The sequence below is a fragment of the Octopus sinensis genome, unplaced genomic scaffold (genome assembly GCF_006345805.1).
Source record: "Octopus sinensis unplaced genomic scaffold, ASM634580v1 Contig14555, whole genome shotgun sequence".
NCBI classification, from domain to species: Eukaryota; Metazoa; Mollusca; class Cephalopoda; order Octopoda; family Octopodidae; genus Octopus; species Octopus sinensis.
Genome location: NW_021833274.1, coordinates 109,785 through 137,643, shown reverse-complemented (window position 1 = coordinate 137,643; position 27,859 = coordinate 109,785). Strand labels below are relative to the sequence as shown.

General features: G+C 35.0%; 3 protein-coding genes across 3 annotated transcripts; all 3 read right to left on the bottom strand.

Annotated features, from left to right (window-relative positions):
• Positions 1-550: 550 nt before the first annotated feature.
• LOC115230143 lies at positions 551-2,017 on the bottom strand. The gene has a single exon (XM_029800356.1). The coding sequence runs from the start codon at positions 2,015-2,017 to the stop codon at positions 551-553; it is 1,467 nt and encodes a 488-aa protein (XP_029656216.1).
• Positions 2,018-16,733: 14,716 nt separating this feature from the next.
• Positions 16,734-17,768, bottom strand: LOC115230141. Its single transcript, XM_029800355.1, has one exon. The coding sequence runs from the start codon at positions 17,766-17,768 to the stop codon at positions 16,734-16,736; it is 1,035 nt and encodes a 344-aa protein (XP_029656215.1).
• A 247-nt stretch (positions 17,769-18,015) lies between these two features.
• LOC115230140 lies at positions 18,016-20,037 on the bottom strand. The gene has a single exon (XM_029800354.1). The coding sequence runs from the start codon at positions 20,035-20,037 to the stop codon at positions 18,016-18,018; it is 2,022 nt and encodes a 673-aa protein (XP_029656214.1).
• Between the last annotated feature and the right edge of the window lie 7,822 nt (positions 20,038-27,859).

Below are 27,859 nucleotides of genomic sequence, written 5' to 3'. Positions count from 1 at the left end.
AAAGTTGGGTTGACTCCTCATAAGATTGAGACAAGAATCTGACGGGAAAGGGTCAAAAACCAGGGTTGTTAAAAATCATGATTTTTTTCAAAAAAATCAAAAAAATCTGATTTTTTTGATTTAATCACGATTTTTTTGATTTAAATCGATTTTTTTGAATTAAATGATCTTTATTTCAAAACGACCCTTTCCACCTGGCTTATCAGAGAACCTCTCTCTTTGTACATAAACACTGAAAAACGGCCACGCAGAACGATCTATCGTAGTTCCTTATGTCCACCGGGATCACTTAACTAGTTTGCATTACGCTTTCTTTCTTTGTGGTCTTCGGGTTAATAAATAAAAAATATTTCAAAGCGAACTAAATAAAAACAAAAACAATGGAAATCGTTTTTATTTATTTAAAAGCTTGTAAATGGAAACAAGTTTGGCTGCTTTTTCGATCCCCAGCCTATTGCGTACATTTGAATGTAGAAATCCGAATGTTGAAAAGATTCTTTCTATTCCACCTGTCGAAGCAACTGCTCCAAGAATTTTTTTGCATAGTGAATTACTTGTGAAGGTAACGGTATGAATTCGACTCCCACCAAGCTATAGGTGATACTTTACTCAATAAATTCGGAGCAAACATGTATTGTTTAAATGGATCAGCTTTTGCTCTGAAATTAATCAGAGTCGGAAGTGCATATTCATAATTTTGAGCACAATAACTCAATGCAATGTCAATCTCAACATTTGAAATAGATTTCCCACTACATGTCGGGTCGATCAAATTCGCAAGTAAGTGGAAAGGTGTTAATGCTTGTTTTGCTCGAATTCTCACTTTTCCTAAAATATTCGTACATCCATTGTCAATATATGTCTGTTCAAGTTCTTTCCAAATTTCTACAGCATGACTAATCGTGGTAGAATCATTCTGAATTTTATCTAAAGCGACAGCAATTGGTTTAATAAGCATCAGATATTCTTCAACGCGTCGTTTGGGAAATATTTTGGACCTTGGAAAAATCTCTGTATCAATATCCGTTCTGTGTTCCTCACAAGTTCTCAAAATAATAGACCAATTATCCAGATAAGATTGAAAACAGTCTGATAAAGTGTTCCACCGTACATCAATCGGAAGAACGAGTTTTTTTCCTCCATTAGATTTGTACCATGCAGCTGGAAGATGGACGTTTCGGAAATATTTATTGATTGTTACAATAGTTCCTTTAACGTCCGCTACCTCGACATCCTTCACAAGAAGGTTGAGATAATGTGCCGAGCAACCATAAGTAATTATTTCATTGCCATCTTCCATCATTATCCGTCTCATTTTAGTCATGTTGGCAGCATTATCCGTTACAAGACTGCCGATTTTACATCCAAACCGTTGTTCAGCCAATTGTGCGGAGGCTAAAGCAACAGATTGAAGATATTCCGCAGTGTGGCTATATCCAGAAGTGTCCACAGTGTCAATGAGATAATTTTCCCCATCTGATGTCACAACCGAGACACAAATAACGGGTTCATTATGAATGTTGCTCCACCCGTCCAACATCATAGACACTGTTTTGTCCTGGAGTCTTTGTCGACAGTCTTCATGTATTTGGTCGTACACATGATCAAGTAATGTACCACCAATTTGATGACGAGAGGGTAAACGATACCCAGGAAGAAGCATTTGGACGAATTTGACAAATTCGGGATGTTCTACAGCAGCAAACGGAGTGTTTGTAGAAAATATGTATCTAGCGAGTTGCAGATCCATCAAATCTTTCTTAGATGAAGTCGTCGTAGTTACGAAATTGATTAATGAATGGTCCTTCATCCTTGGAGGAAATTCGCTTTCAGGTCTCGGCATATTTTCAGGGATATCAATATTACTTCGACATAATAAATGATGCTGCCTCATCCGAGATACAAGACCTTGTATGTCCTTCCCACAATTACGACATCTGGCACGGCTTCCGGTCTTTCCAGGAATAATACGTTTATCAAAATAAGCCCACAAAGAATCACGCTTTCTTCCAGACATTTAAAAAAATTTAAATGATTTTTTTGATTTTTTTGATTTTTTTAAATGATTAAATCATTGATTTTTATTGTTGATTAAAATCAAATGATTTAAATCTAACAACCCTGTCAAAAACCCTCGAAATAGGTTGGATTCTTCAAAACATCTTTGATGAGTAACCCTACGGAGTGCCGAGTATATCTCGCTGTGCTTCCAACACGGTTTTGCTATTCGACCCGAAATGATAGTTATTCCTGGATGATTTAGTAATCTAAATAATAGATTCTTGTTTTATTGGATTTCTTTTCAAAATTTGCTATGGTAGAATGTGCTCTTACCAAATCAGGTAAGGAGATCCGCGGAATCTTGTGCCATATTTACTTAATTATGAAATAATTGTGCCATTGTTATAAATGGTCCGCGGCCGAAAAGCGCATAGGGGAAAATATTCGCATTGAATCATCCAGCCGCAAGACGGTTTGTATTTTAGAGTTTTAATGATAAAAATAGAAGATTAAAACATTTTTAACAATTTTTTATACTTTTTTTTATTAAAAAGAGTTAAAATAAATCAAATCAGTAACTTCAAAATTTCGGCGGAAAAAATATTAAAATCAAAAAAGTAATGAACAGAAAAAAGAAAATAACCTCAGAAAGGTAATTTTTATTACAAATTTTGAACGTGGCCAATCTGGCGCCCCAACCGGTATGGACGGTGACATAATAGGAAATATCTGCCTCTCGCCAAGCTTACTATCCAGGACAGAAACGAAGCACAGTCGTTGATCACCCTAGGTCTCAAAATTGGTACAAAAAGCCTGAGAGGCAATGCTATCGATGTTAAAAATTTGGACACATCTCGTTATACTGTAAGGAGGCAGTGGGATGTTTGTTGTGCGGTAAGGCTCACGATCGCACCCAATGTACGATTGAAACACACGTCAAACTCCCGTGCATCAACTGCGGATCACATGAACACCAAGCAAACTAGCTGGGCTGTCCGGTGGCGAAGCAATCGATAAAGAAGAAACTGAAAATGACTCACACTAAGGGAAATGGTGTAGATGCAAGGCAAATGTCTACCATGAAGGCCCCTTGGTCTGAGAAGTTTCTTGATCCGGCATCTGCTACGCATGCTGGGTAGCAAACGGAAAGCAAGCAGGCCCTCTTTACCGAAAAAGGTGGCGCTCCCACGGGAGGTCAGCCACCCATGTCGGAAGGATGCCTCATTCTAACAATTTTAAATGCCCGCTCACTCACGAGACGGGTAACGGAGCTGAGGTTTATGTTAGCTTCAGCGAAAACTGACGTATTGATTGTCAACGAGACGAAGCTGAAGGGATCAAATAAAATTGAATTTGAAGGCTACAAATCCCTTAATATCCCATGAAAAACTGACGCAATAGCAGGAATCTCTGTCTTCTATAATGGAAGTATGAGAGTCAAAAACGGAAAGATTATTGAAGTCCTGTGAACTTATATCGTTCGAACTGCTTACAGCCGTTGGCTGGGTTACTGTCGGAGGGATGTATTCAAAGGCTTTTAGAAGAACATTCTTTAAAGAGAGCGATCTAGCTATCCTAGCCGGTGATCTGAACGCAAAAAATATTGTCTATGGGTGTGAAGCAACCAATACGGACGGAGAGGTACTTGAGAGTTTGTCTCAAAATCTCAATTTTTCGATATGGACGTCCGAAGAGCTAAACCACTTTTTCTCTCCAGACCGGATCGCCTTGGAATTTTTCTCTCCTCGGCGTCTATTACTCCACTCTGTGATCGTCCGACAATCGAGCTGGATGTAGGAAGCGATCACATCCCGCAATCATTGAGACTAAGGACGAAAATAAATCTGAAAGAGGACGTGTTTATTGGATATAATCTGTCGAATGTGGATTGGCATCTATTTGAGTACTCTATGCGCTTGGCACTTAATACTACCGTGCTCCGTCCTCTTCGGACCATGGAGGATATCGACGACCTCGATGCCTATCTAAGGTTATCAATTGTCGAATTTCTCGAAAAATTTACGGAAAAGAGAGTATTGAGAGCATCGGGACCTTGTTGCCGCCAAACAGACAACAAACTGTCGATGCTTATAACGAAGAAGGTCAGAAATCAGTTAAAAATTGAAATCGACAATCTCAAGACGATGATAGTAGAAATTGGCAAGAAGAAAATAGAAAAATCATGGAGGAAGGAATGGCGAATGCTGGATAAGAGAAATCCGAAGTTTTGGAAGGCGTATCAGCGCCTGAACAACACGGAAGGAAAAGGCGACGATATTGTATTAAAGGGGCAAGATGGAAAGTATATCCCCTCCGATCTTGTCCCGGATGAACTAAGAAGGCTGCTGGGAAAAACCCAGGAAGTCGAACCTAAATCAATTATTCCACAAAAGACCTTTGAGAAAGTCACTTCAAAGCTAGAATCTCTAAATCTTGTGAATGGACCTCTATGCGAGGCTATTACCGAAAAATAGACACAAGAAGCGATAGCAGGGCTGAAAAACAAGGCTCTGACTATGTTTTTAGACACTAGTTTTACCCTTGGTTATCTTCCGCCCACCTGGAAGTGCACAGTCGTTTGTATGATCTCGAAACCCGGGAAAATAAGTCTCCTAGCAGAAAACTACAGGCCTATAAGCCTGATCTGCGCTTTTTTGAAGATTATGGAGAAAATAATTTTTGAAAGACTCTCATTAAATGTTAAAAAGAATAATCTGCTTTCCAATAGGGTTTTCGTCCTGGCAAATCCACGGGAAACTGCCTGAAAGAACTAGAAAGGGAACTTTCTTGGGCAATAGGCAATAAATCTTGCATGAAAGCTGTCTGCTTGGATTTATCTAAGGATTTTGACTGCGTCTGGCACCTTGGACTTCTGGAAAAAGTTTTGGAAACTGGTGCAGGTAAAAAAACATTCAAATGGCTAAAGAGTTATCTCAACGAGAGGAAATCTTATGTACGGTGCGGAAATTGACTATCGGACTGTGTGAATCTCAAAAGAGGTGTCCCTCAGTGTTCTATACTGAGCCCGTTGTTATTCAATCTTTTTCTTGCTGACATCCCGTTACCTACGGGTCGATCGAGTAATCTCATTGTATACACGGACGACATTCTCGTGACCGATGTCTCGAGGCGGAGTGATCTGTCATGGCGAAGGCTCGAACCATACCTTGCAAGGATAATGGAATGGACTCGTGCAAAGGGTCTAACGCTGGCCCGTGACAAAAGCACAGTGTGTAGGCTGTCGAAGCAGAGGAGCAAAACTGCTCGTGTCTTTGGAGTTGGAGACTTAAAACTTTCGCAGAACTTTCAATACCTTGGGGTTACAATAGATGCCAATACAAGACATGTGTACAACCGATTCTCACCTACGGGTTTGAGGGCTGGTATGACACAGATGAGATGGTTTGTAGAATCAACAAACTCCAGAAAACGAGGCGTTACGCCATTAAGTTGTCCTACAGTCTCGATCTCAAAGAAAAATTATGTCGCATGCACAACGCGCACTACGCCCTGAGCGCACATTATAGATTAGTCATATTGTAATTTTTATAAATTTTTTCGAAATAATTGAATATAATGACACAAATGGCACTTTAAAAATATTATAATATATTTATTAATTTGTTAATATTTTTTTTTCATCAAATTTTAATTAAATATTACGCACGCTATATACTATGGATTGTCCACGTTTGGTTTTCCAAAACAAAAGAAGTTATATAAGAAATGTGACCGGTTGAATACGAGCCCAGGTTGATTAGGGTCAGGGTTAGGGGTTAGGGTCAGGGTTAGCGTCAGTTTTAGGGTCAGGGATTAGGGTAAGGGTCTGTTTTCTTTAGTGTCTTTTTTATGATGAATATGTTTATAAATAACTTTGAAATCATTTATAGTTAAAGTTAAGGTTAGAGTTAAGGTTGTTACAAACTTGCCAAAAAATCTGATGTAAATTATAATTTGCTAATGTTGCAATTTATAATATCAAAAATAAAAATAATTCACATTATAATTTGCTAATGTTGTAAATAATTTTACTATTTTAAAGCAAACATGGTTCAAATACAAAACATCATTTTTTCAAAAATTTAAAGTTCAATCATTAATTCGGAACGTTTCCCTTTATTTTAATTGGCCTTTTGAATCGGTATATTTATTAGCGAATCAATAATGTGCGTTCAGGGCGTAGGGCGCGTTGTGCATGTGACAAATTAAATAACTCTTATGAATCCTGGGTCCCCAAAATACAGTCCGTCCTGGAGAAGACGCGGTTGTTTTTGTAGTGGACGTCAGAAATCTAAAATGTCTATCAGGGAAATATGCTGCTCAGTAGAGACACTCCGGTGCCTCATTCTTTGTAAAAATTTCCCGTCGTCGATAATGACTAGTTTTTCCTGTCTTCCTAACTAGTAAAATAAATCAATTGTCATTGTATCGTCAAAAAGGCAAGAATTAGTTTTGCAACTCTAATCATTTTGAGCAAATATTCCTTGCAACAGTACGCTCTGACCCTTTCTCGATCGCGTTAGGCTCTCCCCCGGCAAACTAGACAAGCACGAATAGATAATTCTATTTAAGTTTGATTTGGGCATTTAAAACCTATTTTTAAATAAAAAAACTTTAAACATTAAGTTTCAAAGCCAATATATGCAAGTATTAACGTTTTTTTGCAAATCAAAACAATTTTTTTAATTCGAGGTCCTAATCAATAAAAAATTAATTAATTGTTGTCACGTGTTGGATAATACCCCCTTAAAATAACCTAATTAATTAAAAATAACGTGACAATAGAATTAAGTCAATTTATTCAATTTTTTGATTGAATTTTTATTTTATTTATTTTATTATTCAAAACCAGTTTTTGAGATCAACGAACCACACCGACAATGTTCGGTTGGCATATGTCCAATTCCAATAGCAAACACAAGCCGATACGGACGGCTTCATCTTAAAACAAAATCAAGACTTTCTTAACGTACACTCATCAGGCATCCGTTCGACATAATACCTACAATCTACAAAAAAGTCAACTTGTGATTGGATATATACAAAATGGGGACTCCCGGTACTTTCCTGATCCTCCTTTTCAAATCTCGGTCACAAGTGGCCACAATGTAGCATTTGTGCTTAAAAATAAATCGACCCACTGGGAACCTCGGTGATGCGTTTGACAATGCAGTCGTCGCTATACGTCCCCTTATAAATACAATTTAATCGACGAAAATTGCTTTCCTTCACAATCCTACCAAAATATACACAAAAAACACTTTAATGCTACTCTGAACTTCTTTCCGAGTTTTTCCAACTCTCCGATCACACAATCAGTGATATATGCCGTGCCTATAATCAATAAATGGCGGGAACTTACATTTGGCAGTAAGACATGTCATCAGATTCTCAACAATGTCCAATTTGTTACGAATAGATATGTTTATAAAGTTTGTGTCGAGAATAACATGATAGGGAGGACCAAGCTGAGTGTTGTAGCTCAGGAACATGGAGGTTGATATTTTGTTTCTGAAATATTGAAGAATAAGCACAACATGTGTTTCACGGTGATTCGGTGGCCTTCGTCTGGCTTAGGCTTGGGTTTGACGGGAGGACGATTTTCTTTTTTTCTATGAAAATATAAGTTTAATTATACATTCTGCTGTCGTTTGAATTAATTAGACGTTTTTTGTTTTCAAATCTCTTAGTTTTTTTAATTCGAGTCTAAATATGAAATAAGCCAGTACCATCACGTGATAACAAACGTTGCTTATATTTTAACCAAACCAATTTTTCCGAATCAATAACGTATTTTATTACATTATACATTTTTTAGGTTTACCATTTAAAAACAAATATTAAAAATTCGTGAATTTTTATTATTTAAAAATTTTTTACGAGATTATTTGTTTGGTCCAAAAATCGGCGGATTCGATAGATATTACTGTATTCGGAATGACTTTAGTTAATTTGTTATAATTGTGTATAAAAACTTTAAGTTTGTATTAAAATTGAATTATTTATTAAAAATTGGAAAACAGTTATTTGTATTTTTTAGCCGAGAGAGGGCCAGCGTCCTGACGAATTACCAGACTGTTCCCCCTGAAAACGGCAATCGAGAACCGCTGGAAAAGTCAGGAGAGAAAATTGAATTATAAATGATTAAAATAGGCAGTAATTATTCTTATAATTTTCTTTATCCTAAACTGTTGGATTAATTTCATTCTAAATTCATAGTAGATTTGTAGATTTTCGAGACATTTTGTGTACATATTATATTCGAGTTTATTTAGTATGTCAATCATTCCAATTTCCTCAGTTTCAATTCAATCCAATAATAATTTATCCTTCTCGATTGAATAATTGATTGTTTTCCAAAATTCGTGAAATAACATCCTCTAAGTCAGAGGTTTCCAAATGGGGAGGCGCGCCTCCCTGGAGGCGTTGACTCGTGTCAAGGGAGGCGCGAAAGAAGTATCAGAAACATTTTTTAGAAAATTATATCTATGTAAAAAACGTGACTATATTCCGATAATAAGAGTTATAATTTAAAAATTATATTTTTCAAAAATTTATTTAATTTTTAGACAATTAAATAATTTTAACACATGAATAAATTCTTGAGTGGTTGCAAAAGAAAATTCACGAATAATAAAGATTTTGACGATGGTTCAAAAAATCAAAATGATTGGAATATAATCAATACCACTCCAAAGACAAGAAAAACTTTCCATCTTACTTTGTTAGGATTCACACGTATCTTTGTTGATTCTATGAAAAACCCCTCTGTTTGCTTTGCCTCAAAACACTTGCAGCAGATAGTATGAGGCCATGCAAATTAAGAAGACATTTTGAAACGATGCATTCTGAACATGTCCATAAGTCTGAAGAATTTTTTAAAAGAAAATTAGAAGAGTTTGATAACCAAACGAAATCGTTAAAAAAACTTGTTTCTGTCTCTTCAAATGCTTTACTAGCATCGTACAAAGTTTCTTACAGGATTGCAAAATGCAAGAAACCGCACAATATCGGAGAAACTCTAGTTTTGCCAGCAGCTATCGATATGGTTGAAGCAATGTTTGGCGAATCCTATGCAAAACAATTACAGCAAATACCGCTTGCTGATAACACAGTCGCTAGAAGAATTGATGACATATCTGATGAAAAAATTGGTATTATGGAAATCAAATATACAAAAAAATATCTATGACATGTTTCCACTTTTAAACACCTTTTGCGCCATAGTGAACATTGAAGCAAACAAAGACATATTTGCTGAACATTTGGATTGTTTGTTGAAGCATTTTGCTCACTATTTTAAAGATCTCGACTGTAAAATGTTCGAATGGATACAGAATCCATTTATTGATGAAGAAGATAATCAATTTGCATTGACAACTTTTGAAAAAGAAAAATTGATAGAATTGTCATGCGATACATTATTGAAACAAAAATTTGAGAGAGAACCGCTAATTTCTTTTTGGTTGAATGTAAGAACGGAATATGAAATTTTGTCGAATAAAGCAATGAAAGTTTTGTTGCCATTTGCTACTTCATATTTATGCGAAACTGGATTTTCTGCACTAGCTGCAATTAAATCTAAATATCGAACTCGTTTAGTAGTGACTAATGAGCTAAGAGTAGCACTCTCTGCGATGACACCAAGATTTGAAAAACTTTGCGCCAAGATGGAAAAAAAATTATCTCATTAACTTTTTGTTTTAAAAAATTGTTTTTGATAAAATAATAATTGTATTATATTATGGAATATAAAGGGAGGCGCAAGATTGTACTTTTTCTCTAAGGGAGGCGCGTAAAAAAAAGCTTGGAAACCTCTGCTCTAAGTGCTTGTCAGTCTACTTTCAATTAAACAGGTTTAAATCATTTTGTATTGATTGATTGAAGGGTAGTTATTCTGACTTTGATCGTTAGAACAGGTGAGACGCTTTTTAAGTTTTTTTTCAAATTTTTAATTTATACTTTTTAAGTCGAGAAATTTTTTCTAAATTAAGTAAATAATTTTGATTTGAAATATCATAATTTTTAATGAAAGTTTCTTTGAGTTTTTCAGACATTCTTTAAGTTTCTCCATTCAAAAAATGAACATTTCATGGAAAATGATTCCATATTAGTTCATTGTTGCGGAAAAAGACAATTTTCTGCTTTTTACTAGAGGCACCGTCAAATAGGGCGAGTTTCTCGGCGTTGATCTCCTTTTTCGCATGCCTACAAACTGAAAATCCTACTTAATAGAGAAAACGATACTTTCATCTTCAATTTGTGAAAGTCGAAATTTACCTGCATATTTTTTCTCAGTCATTAGTAGTATCAATATTTCTTCTCGCTAGTATTTTTACAATTTGTTTCATTCTTTAATGAAAGTCTTTAAGACATCTGTTAATAGTATTCGTACTGATATTTATCTGATATTCAGAAAACAGCGTGTCTTTTAACATTGATACTGTCAATAATGGATTATCATCGAACAAAGCAAAAAGGTATTGCTTGTGTAATCATTAAGTTTGGAAGAATAATCTCCACCACGAGGTTTCCTTTCAATATCTTTGGATTTTCTCCATTCACAAAGTATTTGACTTATCGAGGATTGAGACATTTACATGATAAGGAAATGTTTTTTTTAACAATGTTGGAGAATTAGTTTTTGTTGACGGAACATTAAATTCTACAAAATATTTAAACCTTTTAGTCAACAGGCTTCCGAGATCAGTTGCAAAAATGAAATTTGATTGCCGTTTTATAAAGCACCGTGTCTTGAATTATTTTGATTAAAAAATATAAAAATATTAGACTGGCCATCCCAGTCACCTGATCTAAATCCAACTGAGCATTTATGGGCTCATTGAAAACATAACTCTATAAAATTGATTTGAAAAATGTTTACGAATAAAAGCAGGAATTTCTCCATATTTAGGAAAATATTCCTAAACATTGTAGTCTGAAGGGTTAACTAAAATGCTTGCACTTTCGACGTTAAATCTGGGAAAACCAGTTTTTCTTCTATTGCTCACCATTTTTAGACCAAATCAAAATTGGCGACCAAGAACATTTACCGAGTAAGAGAAATAATAAATATCCTATTTTCTATAAAAAAATTTCTACAATTTTTAACAATTTATTTAAGTGACTATGGTACATTTAAATAAATATCTAAAAAAAAATTTTTTTGCAAATAATATTTGAAATTAGGTTTTAAATTTAGTATTTAATTAGCAGCAGAGGATAAGATGGAATGGCAATTCCCACGCAAGATGGCTATTGATATGCGTTGGAAAAGCCATTTCTCCTTCTGCTTGTAATAAAAAATTTGAAGAATCGCCACAATTCAGACTAAGTTACAAACTGAGCTTTCGTTCGTAAAAAATTTGCCAAGCATTAATAAGAAAAACTGTCAGGAATTTTAGTGGATAATTTGTCATCTACGTACAAAAAATATAAAATCAGAGGTAAAAATCTAAGCCCTTCAAAAAGATTTTTTTAATTACACTTAAAGAAATTACTCTACAATAAAAAGAATGTTTTATTAGAATTGTCAGAAAAACAAAAGCTGTTTAAAATAAAAATCCTACAGAAATCAATTCTAAACAATGAATTGACCAAAAAGAATAAAAATAATTAATTAATAAGGGAAAAACGAAATTTAATAAAAAGTTAAAGCACATAAGAAAGGAGGGATATGGCTGAGGCGTCTGTGCGGTTTAGGCCTTCTACGTGAGGATTGTTCTGTGGGACTTTGTGAAGTGTAAAGCGTTTCTGAATAGTAAAAAAAAGATACAAAATAATTTTTCAATCTAATAAAATGAGTTTTTATTCTTTGGTTGTATTTATGGAAAGATTTTACAGAAGAACGACTGTCTTTATTCTTAATTATAAATTTATTAGTAAATTACGTACTTTGGGATTTTCCACGCTGCGTATCTCCACGTACCCAACCATAAAAACAACACCAACAAAAAAAGACCGGTAATGTATAATATTAATTCACCAAAAAAATTTTTATTAATTTAAATTATTAATTAAATTTAAATATAATTGATTCTGATTCTAATGAACAATAATCTTAATTACGATCAGTCTTGGATTTATATTACAATTACCGTCCGCAGAGCTTCCGGAAAATAAAAATTTACCTATAAAATTTAAATATATATTAATATTTTTTTAATCAAAATAATATTAATAAAATGAACAAAATAGGTGTTGAATTTTCGTTAGTTAAAGTCATGTATATTAACAAGACAACCATATCCAAAACCCCCCCACAAGATAATGAACGAGTTATAAAAAGAAATGAGGATTATTGTATATATTTTGATTTATTTTAGCAAACCAACTGGACGAAAGTCATATTCATATTTTTTCCAGCATGTATCAGAGCATAAATCATTCATCAGAACCGAGTAGAAACGTTTTTTTTATTCTAGACGAATTGAAATCACCATATTTGGTGGAATTACATCCTGGAGGGCGGAGAGTAAAGCACAGACTAGGACATATCACATCTATTGGTCGAGGTAGTCCATTATCTGTTTTTTAGGCACTTTTTGTGATGTTTCTCTTGCTAAATCAGCATGCAAGTGCATTTCTGAATATCACGCGTGCGTTATTGACACGGTTGAACTATTTTGAATAAAAATAGGGCGGAAAGAATTATCAACTGTTGAATTACAGTGCATTCTCGACTGTCGTAGACGGGCTAGTTTGCCCTGTTTGGGATGAAAATAAGGAAATTGAGGAGGCTTGTTCTGCTATGGACGATATCGGCGAATATTCTAAGAGATATTCTCCCCAAAAAGCAGATTGTTCAGTATTTATTGGACTTTTCTATTTTAAGATTGAATGCAAGTGCAGAATTTTATTTTCAAAGGACAGGCAGGTTGTTGAAAATGAAGCGGCTGTGAAATTGGTCCATGGGTCTTCCTTTCAAGTATTTATGTATATATTTTCCTAGATTGGTTGTGTTTTTTTCTTGTTTGTTCATAAAAATAAATAATTTCTGATTATTTGCATATTTTTTAAATTTATTAAAACTGCTTTGTGATTTGAGTTTACTAAACTAGTTTTCTGTAGCTGAATTTTAGGTAGAAGCTAAATTCCAAAAACTGGATTGTTATATATTATATTTGCCACAAATAAAATATAAATGCTAATAATTATCGGTTTAGAACTTAAAGTATAATTTTTTTGTAAAAACCCCATCATTCTCGTTTACCAGTTTTTTAGAAACATTACATTTGATTGCGATTCTTTTCCCATTTATTGATATTTTTATATGAAGGATTATTAGATTTTTTCAGATGAAGCAGTAATCTGGAACTGAAGAAAATTGTTGAAGTACTAGAAATTGACAGTTATAAAAATTTGAACAATGTATGCAACTTACAAAAACAAGTTAGTTCAATATTATTTAAAAATATGCCTTTCTTTTTGTTATTGAAAGCATTGACGCGACAAGTCGGTAACACCATTCAAAATTATATTAAACTAAAACTCTTTAAAAAATAAAGTATTTAATTATTGTTATTAGACCTTTTCAGACAGTTGAGCTAAAATCAATTTTAATAATTCTCACTAAAAAATCTTTAAAAATTGATGAAAACTGTTTTAAAGAAATATTTTAAAACCACCGGCTTTACATAGAATTTTTAAAAATAAGACTCGTGGTGTTTTACAAAATTTTTTAATACTTTAAATTTAAAACTAATAATTCTTAACTTTAATTTTTTATTTTTCTAAATAAACTAATATTAACGTGGTTAACAACTTTGTTTCTTTGTTGTTGTGTTCCAGTAAAAAATTAGTTATCTCGAATGATGATATATCAAAATATGAAACTTGATTATAATGAGGCATTTGTCTGACGAGTTTTAAATATTTAGTACAATAAGTAATTATATATGGTGACCATGATGAATACTGTTTTGTGATTAACTGATTTATATACACTTTGATTCTGACATCAAATTATCCATATGGCTCGAAAAAATATTAGACCTTTTTAGTTCTTATTATTTTAAATGGCATTTCCACTTGAACCTGGCTTTGGTTCTAAAAGTCAAAATCCATTATTTATTATAAGAATAAAATTTTATTGATATTTTAAAATCAAGTTGATTAAGACGAGGTGAATAGATAATGTGGATAAAATCCTGAAATTGAAGCCAAATAAGGATCTCCAATATATCCGAATTTTTTATCTTGGTTTTATAAAGCAGATAAAGTTTTTTCAAAATTTCATTCGTTAATTAGACTTTAAAATTTAGTGACAACTAAGTTAAAAAATTATTTTAACTTTATAATTTTTGATATAATTTCTTAATTTTTTAAATTAGCTATTAATAATACATTAAGATAGCAAAATCGTATCAAATCGAAGCTAAAGCCATTTTGAAGGATTGGATTGTTAATTCAACATATCTGATATCGTTTAAAGTTTAAACTGACAGAATCTGCTCCTAAAAAGAACATCATTACTCAGATAGTCGACAATGCACTTCTAAATAATTTTGTTCAAATGGAAAATTTCCTTTTGTGATTTCAGATGCATCAAATTATGTTTAAGTTTTAGCTGACAAAATACTTAAAAATCTTTACCCTCAGTTATTTCATGTCACATGTATCGTTCATCGATTACACAACTGCATGAAAATTCAGATAGAGTGTTAATTTTAAATGTTTCAAACATTTTTTGATTGAATCATTATTCAATTTGTATAACGGATGATAAAAACGACTAAATTTTTTTTGAACAGTTGACTTCGGATAGACAAAGAGAACAAAATAAAAAGCCATCTTCAGCAATGCAGAATTAAATGCAATTTAAATTAGTATTAAAAAAGTAGCATTAAAAATAGCACTATTATATTTTTTAGTAAAAGTACAAAAATAATTATTGTAAACTCAATTTTATATTAAAAATGAATGAAGGTATCCGGTGAAGAATACGCTTCTGCTTCCAACCGGTATGTGGAGATGGCATGCAATGGTGAAGACGACCCAATGAATGCTAAAGAAGATGCAATGGTTGAATCAGTTGTGGTAATGGGGAGTAAGAGGCAGCTGGAAGTAGGCTCTTCTTCCAAGAGAAGGAGAGTGGATATCAGCGAGCTGGAGTGAGATCTGCTTAGTTTCTGATTAACTATTAATTTTCTTATTAAAAATGTATAAAAAGTAAAATAGCATTTTAACACTTAAATTACCCAAATCATTAAATATGATTTCAGAAAAATAAAACAATCATAATAAAGTATGTTTTGATATTTTTTTGATTTTGAAGTTATTTTTTTCCAAATTCATTCGAATATAAATTTTTATAAAGTGAAATTTTTATTCGGATTCTAAACACTTCGATTGGAACTTATTGGTTTTTTCAGAATTTGCTTTTAAAACCGCAAAAATAAATTTTGAACTTCTTATGTTAACAGTGCTAAAAAATATTGTCAATTAAAAATCATTCCGTTCTGATAAATTCATGAAAATGTGTTAAACATGTGTTTTCCACGATTATCACAATGATTTTTTTAATTTTATTACAATTTTTTCATTTGAAATACTACCAAACTGAAGTTAAACACTTTAATTTTATTGCATATTACCAAACAATGAATACTACAAAGAATCTGCTAAAAAAACAATATGAAGATAAGTGATGGTTAGAAAATCATAGGTATCAAGCAAGCTTTGGTGAAAAATCACATCGGAAATAATATAAAAATTGGAAAAATGAATTATCGTTTCTAGAATTTAATATTAATTTTCAAAAAGTAGCTTTTAATTACTAACTTACGAAAGTGGAATTTAGCTGCCAGACGAAAGTGGAATTTAGATACCATCGTACCACCATACCATTTAAAGAAATTATATGTAGATTCTCAAAAAATATTTTTTAATTTTGTATTTAAAATGAGATACTATATTCGTAATTATGGAAATACAGTATAACCTCCATTTGGGGCATCAATTTTGAAAAATTGCCCCAAAAATAGAGGTTTCCCCAAAAATGGAGGTCTGAAATTTTCTTTATTTTTATAAAAATTTTAATAGTTTTAGCATATTTTTCATTATTTATTAAAATAAAATAAATAAGTATTTTTAAGAACATTTAACATGTTTTCCACTAATTTTATTGATAATTAGAGTTATTCTATTACACGAAAATAATCTGTTATTTTGTTTCCTGTTGCAGATTTCTTCATATGTATGCCCAATATTTTTCTGAAATTGTAATAGTCTTTTAACGCATCGGGAAACAAACGGTGAATATTCTCTTCAAGGTTATTCATTGCTGTTATCGTGTCCAAGTGTGAACAGTTGCATTCAGTTTGGTCATATATTGACTCATCATTATTTTCTTCTTCATTTTCAGCAATTACGTCTGCAATTATCGTGTCCAAATTTTCTTTCTCACTGTTAACTAAAAAATTTGAACTAGGAATCTGTTGCCGATCGCACCTTGATAATTTTTTTAATACGTGACACAGCGCCTGAAAATTACATTAATAAAAAACCTTTACTAATTTTGTACTATCTCATATCTCGTTCAGTAAGATGTTTATTTTCACTTAATTCCTTGGCAATTTTGATCTTTAACTCAAGGACTAAGCTTACGAGCCATAACAACAAGAATACAAAAATTACACGAGGCTTCAATGAAATTTTATATAATTAATTTTAATTTTAATTTTTTTTTTTTTTTCGTTAGACAATTACAAAAATTAAACGAAAATTAAAAATTAATTGATATTCTCTCTTCTCTTAGGGGAACTACTCCGTTGACCGGTCATGTCTTGACACCTCTCCTCTTCGTATTGCAGTAAGAAAGCAGACTCCTCTGGCAAGTCAACTGACACTCCCAGTTCTTCTCCTCTAGCGATAAGACTATCCGTTTCCTTCTCAATTTGGTAGTTGTCGACCTTCATGCCATGTTTGTATTCAACGACCATGCTCTCCAGGGTTTTCTTGATTGTCACTGATTGAATGTACGCCTTAGTCGGGACCTCTATATTCAACTTTTTCATGTAGGACTTATAGAACTTGGTCACTACCCCATCCCATGTCAATACGACAGGGACTATCGTGACTTTTGCCTTGTGAATCTGTGCCAATTCTCCAGCAAGTAGATCATACTTGTGGAGTTTCTCTACTTCGACTTGCTTTAACCTGTCCTGGGATGTGACCCCGACTTCGATTATCGTTATCTCATTTTTCATTTTATCAAGCACGAAAATGTCTGGCTTGTTGTTTTTAACTTCAATGTCGGTCTGCAACGTCATGTCTACTCGTATTTCAACACGACTATTTTCCACGACCGACTGGACTGAGTGTGCTTTCAATTTCTTGCATTTCTTTATTCCGTACTGACGACAGACGTGTAGATGTATGCATCTGACAATTTCATTGTGTCTTCGCATGTATGACCCGTGAAGCATTCTGCTACATCGAGTAGCTAGGTGATCCACGGTTTTTCTTGCCGAGCCGCAATGGTTACAATTAGGCTTTGCCTCTCCGAAAAACAAATTGCGATCCTGGGCCAAGCAATATAGTGCCTCGGCCTTTGGGCCATTGTTCCCATTGGCTAGCCATACATTGGACTCCACGATATCAGCACTCGGTTCCTGAATGCATTTAAACAGCGTTGAATGTATCATCTTAGATTTAATGGTGTCCATTAGTCTTTTCTTCTGGCACTCCTTAATAAGGTTTACATCCAATTTTGATTGGTCTTCCAGATTGTACTTGAGAGCGAGAAATCTTGCAATCGTGGTCATATGTGTTTTCTTTTCTCTCAAGACCCGCAAGATTCCTGCTCTTCTGAGGCACAACGAGGCTTTTCTTTCAAGGTCGGAGAGAAATTGGAGCAGGATGCATTCGCTCTTATTGGAAATTGAGATTAAGCCTCTTCCAAAACCATTTCTGCCGAGATATAATCTTTCTTTATTAGCGGGCTTCAGATGGATTCGTAAAGTAGTTAGAATGCGACGAATTACCAGATCAATGGCATCAAACTCACTCGGTTCAATGTCGATCAATCCGATATAGTAGTTGTAGAGAGAGTGCATATTCGTTTATCGCTTTAAAGAGGTTTACTGCACTTAACTTTGTTTTTGCAAGACTCTCGATTCTCTCTTTCACGTTTCGAGCAATTGTTTTCATTACCTCGATTTTCTTGACATCACTTCCTCTATCCTCCAAGACTCCCAGGTATCGATACCCAGCACACCCATCCAGACATTTTGTATCTTTCACATAGTCCAGGTTAGTCGCAGACTTTTCCGAGTTCCTCTTGAGGCCAACGGCATCAAAATATTCATCGACATCTTCCATCATTTTTAGAACGGTGTCTTCTTTCTCAGCAATTATTTTCAGGTCGTCAATAAACAACAAATGGTTTGTTGAATATGAAACCGTGAACGGGTCATTTTGACCTATACGCACCTTCGGGAACTTCATATTCAAGCTCCTACTTAACGGATCCATTACCAGAGTGAAGAGTTGTGGAGAGAGTGAGTCTCCTTGTAAGATTCCTCTTTCCAATTTTACAGTTCCAATTCTCTTATTGTTAAGTGTCAAAATGACATTCCAATTTTTGATTAAAGTTTTCACAAAATTTGTGATCCAATTCGGAATTCCAGACTGATCAAGCACTTGACATAAGAATTCATGATTGACAGAATCAAATGCCTTTCTGACATCGATCCACGTTGCAAATAAGTTATTTCCATACTCACTATTGACACACTGGTTTATTAGTGCTTGTTCCTTTGCGCCTTGGCATTGCCTTCTAGCTCCCAGCTGATTATCCGAGATAAGGTTAAACGCTTCGATATAGTCTGTAAGCTTTGTATTCACACATTTAGTGACAAGTTTGTACAATATAGGCATGCAGGTAATCGGCCTTAAGTCATTTGGGGAATGGCACTTTTCATTTTTTGGAATGAGGTATGTTACTCCTGTGTAAAACCACTCAGCAGGGGAATAGCCTCCGTTCACAATTTTAAGGATCTCATCGCACAAATGGCCATGAAGAGCTTCGAACTTTTTGATAAAAAATCCATAAACTCCGTCACAACCCGCGGCTTTCCAATTGGGTACACACTGGATAACATTCTTGATAAAATCAGTTTTCACGTCACTTGGAAGCTGTTCAGCTCCAGTAATATGCTTACCAACAATAGCTTTAGGAGCACGGTTCTCCTCTTTCTTCCATACGCCCTTCCAGAAAGATAGACACTTATCTTCTGGGACTTGACAATCAGAATCTTTGTTTTCACAGTTCAGTCTTCGATAGAATCTTCTCCTGTTTAGTTCAAAACAGAAATTATCTTGTCTAAACGACTTTCTGGAGCGATAGGTTGAGATTTTTTTCTCCATAATTTTGACTCTATCTTCAATAAGACTAGATACGCGTGCCAGCTCTCCCTTTCTGGATTTTTTGTATCCAAACGAGCATAAAATGTTCAGTGTCTTCTCTTTTTCGTCTTTAGATTGCTGGCCATTAAACTTATTAACGAAAGTTAGATTTTCTCTAAGTTTGGAAATCTTTCTTTCCGTATCCTCAAGCCATGTGCTTTTTGTTAGGGGTTGCCTCGTAATGTTTTCATATGAGCATTGCCCGGCATAAATTATATCCGTGATTTCATTTATGCTTGCAGGCGGAGAAGATAATATATAGTTCGAAATCACTGCATTAATTGCGACAAGAACATCAGTCTTTAGCAATTTATACGGAATCTTCTTTGTGGGCATTCTCGCATTTCGTGGGATTGACTTAAGTTCCTGAATTTGGAGATTAAACTCTTCCTTGCATTTACCATAAATGGAGATTTCTGTCTTTGGCAATAAGTAATCTGAGGTATCCACATTATTTCGACTGCCACAGCCATTAGAGCAGGGCTTTACATTCAGTAAGTTTTTCACATCAGAGACACTCTTTTGAGTGAGAAAGCGGACGTTGAAACATTCGGCAATAAGTCTCCATCCCCACGAGGAATTCTGCCAAATCGTCTCTTCGCTGACTCCACAACACCAGAAATCCATTTGACTTTGTCGTTAGAGTGTTCCTCACCGATCACCGATTTAAGAGGGATTAGATGGGGTGAGACATGTTCGGTAGGAGAGTTTCCACAAATTTCATGGGGATCATGTAGCCCCGAAGACTTGCTTCTTACCAATAGTTGTTGGTTATCTCTAATATCTTTTGTAAGAGAGCCCTCAGGATTTGCTTGCAGACTGGTGAAAACAGACATACACGACACCACAAGAAATTAAACTTATTGAAATTTAATTTTAATAGCAAATATGTATATAAATTAAAATCCTGTGCCACTAGAGGTTCCGGTAATTTCTAATTTGGAAATTACCGCAAAAAAAATTATATCCTTTTCAAACTACCCAAAAAATAGGGTTTCCCCAAAAATAGAGGTTCCCCAAGCCAGAGGTCTGCCCCAAATGGAGATTCATAACAAATAATTAAAAGTATCAATGTATCTGTCACATATATTTCAAAAAATAAACTATTGATCGACTAGGCTTTGAAAGAAAAATAAATAAGATTAAAAATGCCAAAAATAAATGTTAAACTAATTTTAAAGAGGCGTGGATAGCTGTATGTTCACTCACGTGTGGTTGGTGTATTTCCCGGAATCATTAATATGGTTTTTGTACGAATAGCTTGTATGTCCAGGTTCTATAATGAAAATTATCTTGGCAAATGTGAGTACCATAAAAAAGGGATAGGCGATGATCTCAGGAATTCCATTTCGCGAACTACCAAGACGCTTTTTCGGATTCTAAACGAACAACTAAAATATAAAATCGACATTACTGTTTTCAAAATATTTATAGTTTCAAAATTTACTTTCTCGGGGAAGTGGAGTTGGAGTAAAAAATAATCTAGTTCTTCATTAAGTATTGCTTTTATAACAGCATCGTAGTCACAGCCACGAAATGGAAACTACAAGATAAAAAGTAACATTCAAAACCTCTTTAAATAATTTATTAAAAAATAATTAATACAGCCGGTTTTTTTTGCGCGTAGTAAATTTAAATTCTAAGTATCCCTTAGAAAAAATAAAAACAATAATTAAAAAAACGCATAAGAGTTTACTTTATGAGAATTACAAATTAAAAAAATTGACATGTACAATATAAAAAATTTGAGAAATTGGAAAACCGGTTTTTTTGCGCCCACTGTATAAAATCCAAAGTGAAGATGGGAATATAATCTAGTGTGTCGAGTTTCCTTGCTTTTATTCGGCCGTAGGTTTCATAAACGGCATGTTTCATTAGGTCCATGCGGCGTACAGACGGACGAGCTAGGCTATCACTTCCTGTCATCCCAACACGAATTTTGACGCACTTTGCGACATTCTGAACTCAACCAATATTTCCGTACTGATAAATTCCACTCTCAACTAGAACGTGGATGAATCTTAGCGAAGAACAGAAAAAACACTACAGAATGACGAATTTTCTTTCAAAAGAAAAAAATATTTTATTTAGGACACTTCGTGTCACTTTTAGAGAGGGTTACTGATATTTTACATCAAAGATATCTTCATTAATTTATACTATAAAAATGCAAAAGGGAATAATAGTCCAGGAGCCGAAGCATTGTATTGCCTTTTACAGGACCGAAATTGTTCTTTGAGGAAAAAGGATTAAATTTTTTTTTTTTTTTTTAAATGACAAACTTATTGTTAACTAGCTCGGCAGCTCGCTTCGCTCACCGCGACCTAGCTCCTGCGGAGGGCCTGTTTCATCAAACAACTATAAGTTTATGTAGATGTATAAAACTACCTGGTTTAATGTAACCCTATTCTATCGCCTGTTGATAAACGATGTTTGTCGTCCGTCCTTCCTTGGCATATATGAATAAATTTTCTCTTCTGCCTACCCTCGAGCATCCCACATACAGCTGTCCATGTGAAAAGCACTCACTCTCTAAAAATAACCCAACTACCTTTAATGACTGTCCCTGGGCCTTGTTTATTGTCATTGCAAACTTTTTTTTCATTTTTTGTGGTTTATTTTTTTTTATATTTAATTTTTTCATTTTTCCTTTGTAATTTCCTTTTTTTTCTTTTTTATTTTTTTTTTTTTTACTGGCGGAAATGCGGCAGGGGAGATGCGGCAGGCAAGAAAGCGACACACAAAAAAGATTTAATTAATTACCTTATTAAGCTGACCGTTTTTTCTTCAGCTTCGTTTTTCCTCCTTCGGTTATCTATTTAAAAAATTATTTTTGAATAATAAAAAAGTTTAGGAAAAGAGGCATACCGAAAATAAATTCTATCTTTACGAAAAACTCAAGTAAATAGTTAATATTTTTACGCAATTCTTCTGATTGCGCTGTCAATTGGTGGTAAATTGTGTTAATGGTTGTGCTAATGTGGTTTCAACTATCAAAGTGTTTTTCAAAATCTGTTAATTGCACACTCTATTCAAGGTCGTGCGTCAATTGGTGGTAAATTGTGTTAATGATTGTGCTAATGTGGTTTCAACTATCAAAGTGGTTTTTCAAAATCTGTTAATTGCACACTCTATTCAAAGTCGTGCAATCTGTGATTGCACATTCTGTCAAAGTCAAATATGATATAGCTTTAATTTTGATTCATGGTCGATAATGATATATGCATTTAATTTTAAAGAGAAAAACATAGGATGAATTGAATTTCTTTATCGCGAATAATTGGGAGTTCATCATTGTTAATATTCTCGCTGTCGTTTTCATCAAGGATATTCTTAATACGTGAGATTTTGCCTTGAAGGTTTTAATGGACCTCATCATGAATGTCGAGGACATTCGCGTTGTTAATTTTGATCAAAATGCAGAAAATAATTTTTTGATTTTTTGGGGGAAGGTTTTAAGGACTTCATCATGTAAGTCGAGGACATTGTAGTTGTTCATTTTAACCAAAATGCAGAAAATTTTTTTTTAATTTTTTTGGGGGGAAGGTTTTAAGGACTTCATCATGTAAGTTGAGGACATTGTAGTTGTTCATTTTAACCAAAATGCAGAAAATTTTTTTTTAATTTTTTTGGGGGGAAGGTTTTAAGGACTTCATCATGTAAGTCGAGGACATTGTAGTTGTTCATTTTAACCAAAATGCAGAAAATTTTTGTTTAATTTTTTTGGGGGGAAGGTTTTAAGGACTTCATCATGTAAGTCGGACATTGTAGTTGTTCATTTTAACCAAAATGCAGAAAATTTTTTTTAATTTTTTTTGGGGGGAAGGTTTTAAGGACTTCATCATGTAAGTCGAGGACATTGTAGTTGTTCATTTTAACCAAAATGCAGAAAATTTTTTTTTAATTTTTTTTGGGGGAAGGTTTTAAGGACCTCGTCATGTAAGTCGAGGACATCGTAGTTGTTCATTTTAACCAAAATGCAGAAAATTTTTTTTAATTTTTTTTGGGGGGAAGGTTTTAAGGACTTCATCATGTAAGTCGAGGACATTGTAGTTGTTCATTTTAACCAATGCAGAAAATTTTTTTTTAATTTTTTTTGGGGGGAAGGTTTTAAGGACTTCATCATGTAAGTCGAGGACATTGTAGTTGTTCATTTTAACCAAAATGCAGAAAATTTTTTTTTAATTTTTTTGGGGGGAAGGTTTTAAGGACCTCATCATGTAAGTCGAGGACATCGTATTGCCAATTTGAAGTTGGTGTGCACACACAGACAGACAGACAGACAGACACACACCATACCATTTTATTATTAAGATGAACGAAAAGAGTTAAAATGCGCAGCGAATCGACTGGCAATTCCCGCGCATGATGGCCAATGAGATCCTTTGAAAGAGTCTGATCGACTCGTTGGGATCTTTCGTGGCAACCACGAGCTTAGATCCAAGGCGACGGAGAAACGATAGCGTCTGCGGACCGATGACTCCAGAGGTTTCCACCGCGACTGCAGCGAATAGGTGATTCATGGCCAGGACCCGGTACTTCTTCTGTTTTGTTAGTTCCGCCTGCTTTGCAACTGAGCCCGGTTCCGCAGCGGAGGCAATTAGATTCTTGGCGAGAAAGTGTCGGAGCAGGTGCGTCCCAGATAAGGCATTTCCCCTTTTCAAACGGGAAGATTGTCATGCCATCCGGGCGCTTACCGTCGCCTCTGTCGAGCCCGACTGGTTCGAGCTCATTAGGAAACCCCGCCGTCGTTAGGGCACGGCTCACGGTGTCGTTGATGGCGGCGTGTCGTGGGAAACGTCCGGCACTACGTGAGCAGGAGAGGGGATGATGGCCATAAGGGTCCACTCTTAAACCGCAGCGGCACTGGTTGTGTTTTGCAAATGGGAAGTCCGAGGCGGAGAGAGACGGAAATCCTACACAGTCGTTGTCCATTAGGTGCCGATTGACGCCATAGGGATTGCTGTAAGCATGCACCGGAGTATGGTTGCGAGGCGGCCAATAAGCACGCCAAGCGATGTGATTGAGTTTCGGCTTGAGGCTGTTTATCTTGTGGTCGCAAAGGATCCGGTCCCATTGCCTTGGGCGTGCGTATTCTCCGGGATTTCCAGAGACATCCCTTTCCAGCAACTTTCTGCGGCGACCGACTCTGTGTCCATAGATGATTCGGTTACGGATTGGAGAATCTCCTGGACCAGATCATTTGTCGCATTAACTGAAGATAAGTACGCCGGGATAGAAAGGTCGACAGATGATCGGATACCAATACCGCCATGGCTTATAGGAAGGATGGCCTGTTGCCAACCGATCTCATCGAGGGTAATATTGCAAATGGACTCCAAGCTGGATTTAAGCGAAAAATCAAATGATTCGAGAGCCCTCAGGTTAAAGAAACATGGGGCACTTCTGAGGATAAATAGAAGCTTGGAATTGCAAAACAATTGCGTAGGAAAAACAGGCCGGAATGGGAATCGATTTTTGCTAGTTTGTTAGAAATTGCCACCAGCGAGGATGTTTGCCACCAGCGAGGATGTTTTAGCATATAGGGATGATTCAACACCCAGATTAGATATAGGGGACCCTAAGATTTTCAAATTTTCAATCAAGGTCCTGCGGATATTTGGAAGGACATTCGAGAACGTATTAAATACAGAGGTAAAATCTTCTGGGGTAAAGCCAATATTGGCAATTTCGGATTTGAGCGGATTGATGGATAGGCCAAGAGAATTAAGGGAGGGGATCAGATTTTCCAAATCTTTAAGGACAGAAGCTACCGGACCTCCGATAGTAGCGTCGTCCAGGTACCATACATTGAAACGAGATGAGATGTTCCGAACAACAGGATCGATCGTCAGGGCAAAAAGCAACGGGCCAAGTGGGTCGCCCTGTTGAACACCGTTGCTGGAATGTAGGATTTGGTCATCGCAATAAGAAGGCTTGGCTTGGAGTAAGCCATAGATACCAAGCGGGCAATTGAGGAAGCACGGCGGTAGCAAGTTTCGAGAATACAGTCCCGACGAAGACTGTTGAAGGCATTTGTCAAGTCTAGCTTCACGAGTACAGAGGCGTTATCCGGCCTTTCGGACGAGGCGGAATAAACTTTCTTGCGGCATGGACAGCAGCTTCACAGCCGCCGCGGACACCGACGCCCAACTGAAACGGGCGTAGTTCCTGGCCCAAAGACTTAGTTCCTGCCAAAAAAACAGTCGATCATTTGGCAACGAGATGCAATAGAATGTTAAATAGTGATTATATACGCCGTCACAATGAGGTGGTGAGATGTCGTCATTTAAACCTGTGTCATAAATATAGAATCACATATTCAAAGAAACTGAAGACTCACTCAGTCCAATCAATAGTAACAACTGAGAATGTTGAGATCAGAGTCGATACGACGCTGATGACAGACATCAAAATACAACATAACAAGCCGAACATATTTGTTTTCGATAAAAGTACAAGGGAAATTACTTTAGTAGAGGTCGGAATCACTTCTCAGGAGATGCTGAAGGTGGTTGAGATTGAAAAACTTCATAAATACGACCTCCTCGCTGGAGAGTTGTCCCAAATATACAAAGCGAAAGTTAAAATTGTCCCGATTGTTATGACTTGGGAGGGAATTGTGAGTAAATTCTACACATCATATATGGATTTTTTAGGTGTGATATTATTCCGAGGGCATATATTCAATCTATCGTACTAAAGAAAACTCTTGAAAGCATGTTAGTGGAGCACCGACATGGGATGAACTTTCAAGAGAGTGATGTTAGTGAAGTCATTCATTTTCTACAACGAAAATCTCTACAACAATTTGAGGACGACGGAATCGTGCCCATGGAACAACAATCCTGGAATGAGGATCAGATTGGCGATGGTCGACAAGAGATTGCAGTTAGAGAGCTAAGGAATGGCTCAAAAAGAAAAAGAATGAATTAATACGTCAAATCAATTCTTTAGATATTAGTTAAATTTAATTGCTATTTTTGCCCTTAATTTTTGTTTTATACCTTAAAAATGTTATGAATTCAATTTTTTATAACATTACTAATTTTAATGATTAATAAATTTTTGTTATGATAACTAAGCTTTGTGATGCATTTACATAATATAAATACATTGCTTAAATCATTGTTAGTTGAATGTGAAAGAGGACAGAATACAGGTCATATTCGCCTAATTTATTCCTACCTCCAAGAAACAAGCCCATTGGTTCTCTACTTGTTATAATAGACAGCCCTCTGTCAAGGCCGAACTCATACTATCCAGTTTTATCAATGCTCTCTCTATTTGTGCAAGCAATGAGATGATCTCTCTAATTTTCAGTTGTATTACCACACTATGTCGACGTCTAATGGATCCTCAGCAAATCACCAAATGGATCATAAAATTGGGCTTTAAATCCTCTTTAGGAATATGTGAGAAATCATGTGTGCTTAGAATAATCAGTCACATTCTCACAGACAAGAATCTCTCATTCAAAAAAGTCTTCAATTTACTTTTATTTCAGGAATTAATCGGAAACGTAAAATTGGCAATGGACAATATAACTGAATATACTCCATTACTTGATCTACAGACTGATATTATCACTACATATTTGTCTCATGAGTATTACGTAATTGGCAGTGAATATTTTGAAGTAATATTCCTTGATAGTTACATAATAGAAATTACTTGATTGTTATATTGGCCTATATATCACTTTGGGGAACAAATGGGACCACAAGGTTACACTTCTCTCAGTAATAAGGAAAGTGAGTGTCCCCATTTGGACTAAAAAGGACACTGCTCATTCAATATTTACTTGTTTATTGGAAGATTTGATATTTCAATATGTATATATACATATAATATATAGTCTTTAATAAAACAAGATTCCACTCGGTCAGTAGATGAAATTACAGTCCTCATCGATATTCTAACCGCCTTTTCTAACCCACAAGAATTGTCCTCGTACCACAAAGAGCAGGTTATAATGTAATTACCAAATGACAGACTATTGACATGGTAATTGACACAGCAGTGATCACACAGTTAAAGTCACGAGCACTTATTAGAAGTGTCAATAAATTAATTGATCATTTCACGGAGGATGGAACTCTATGTTATGTAAAAACAACGAGTTTTGTGGTGTCACAATTGACTCACAACTATCCTCTCGGATGTTCATTTTGGAAGATTTTGTGTAAAGTAATGTCGAATAAAGTCACTGAGAATTTGATTGAGCACATTGATATTGTTAATATTTCCGGCAGATCACTGTTGCTTGATGTGTTTAGTAGAATCCCCTCCGATTACATATCCAGGCATACTCGGTGTTACTATTTTGTGTTAGTTTAGTTCTCTTGCTCTTTCCATAAATGCAGACAATCCTGAGGAAGCTTTGATAAAATGTGATTTGCTGTTGATGTGTCCACGTTTGGATAAGGTGTTGTGTATTAGTAGAGCT

What these genes read in the sequence shown, in the direction of transcription:
- LOC115230143 (XM_029800356.1), bottom strand. Translation starts at nt 2,017, where the DNA reads ATGTCTGGAAGAAAGCGTGATTCTTTGTGGGCTTATTTTGATAAACGT.
- LOC115230141 (XM_029800355.1), bottom strand. Translation starts at nt 17,768, where the DNA reads ATGACCACGATTGCAAGATTTCTCGCTCTCAAGTACAATCTGGAAGAC.
- LOC115230140 (XM_029800354.1), bottom strand. Translation starts at nt 20,037, where the DNA reads ATGGATTTCTGGTGTTGTGGAGTCAGCGAAGAGACGATTTGGCAGAAT.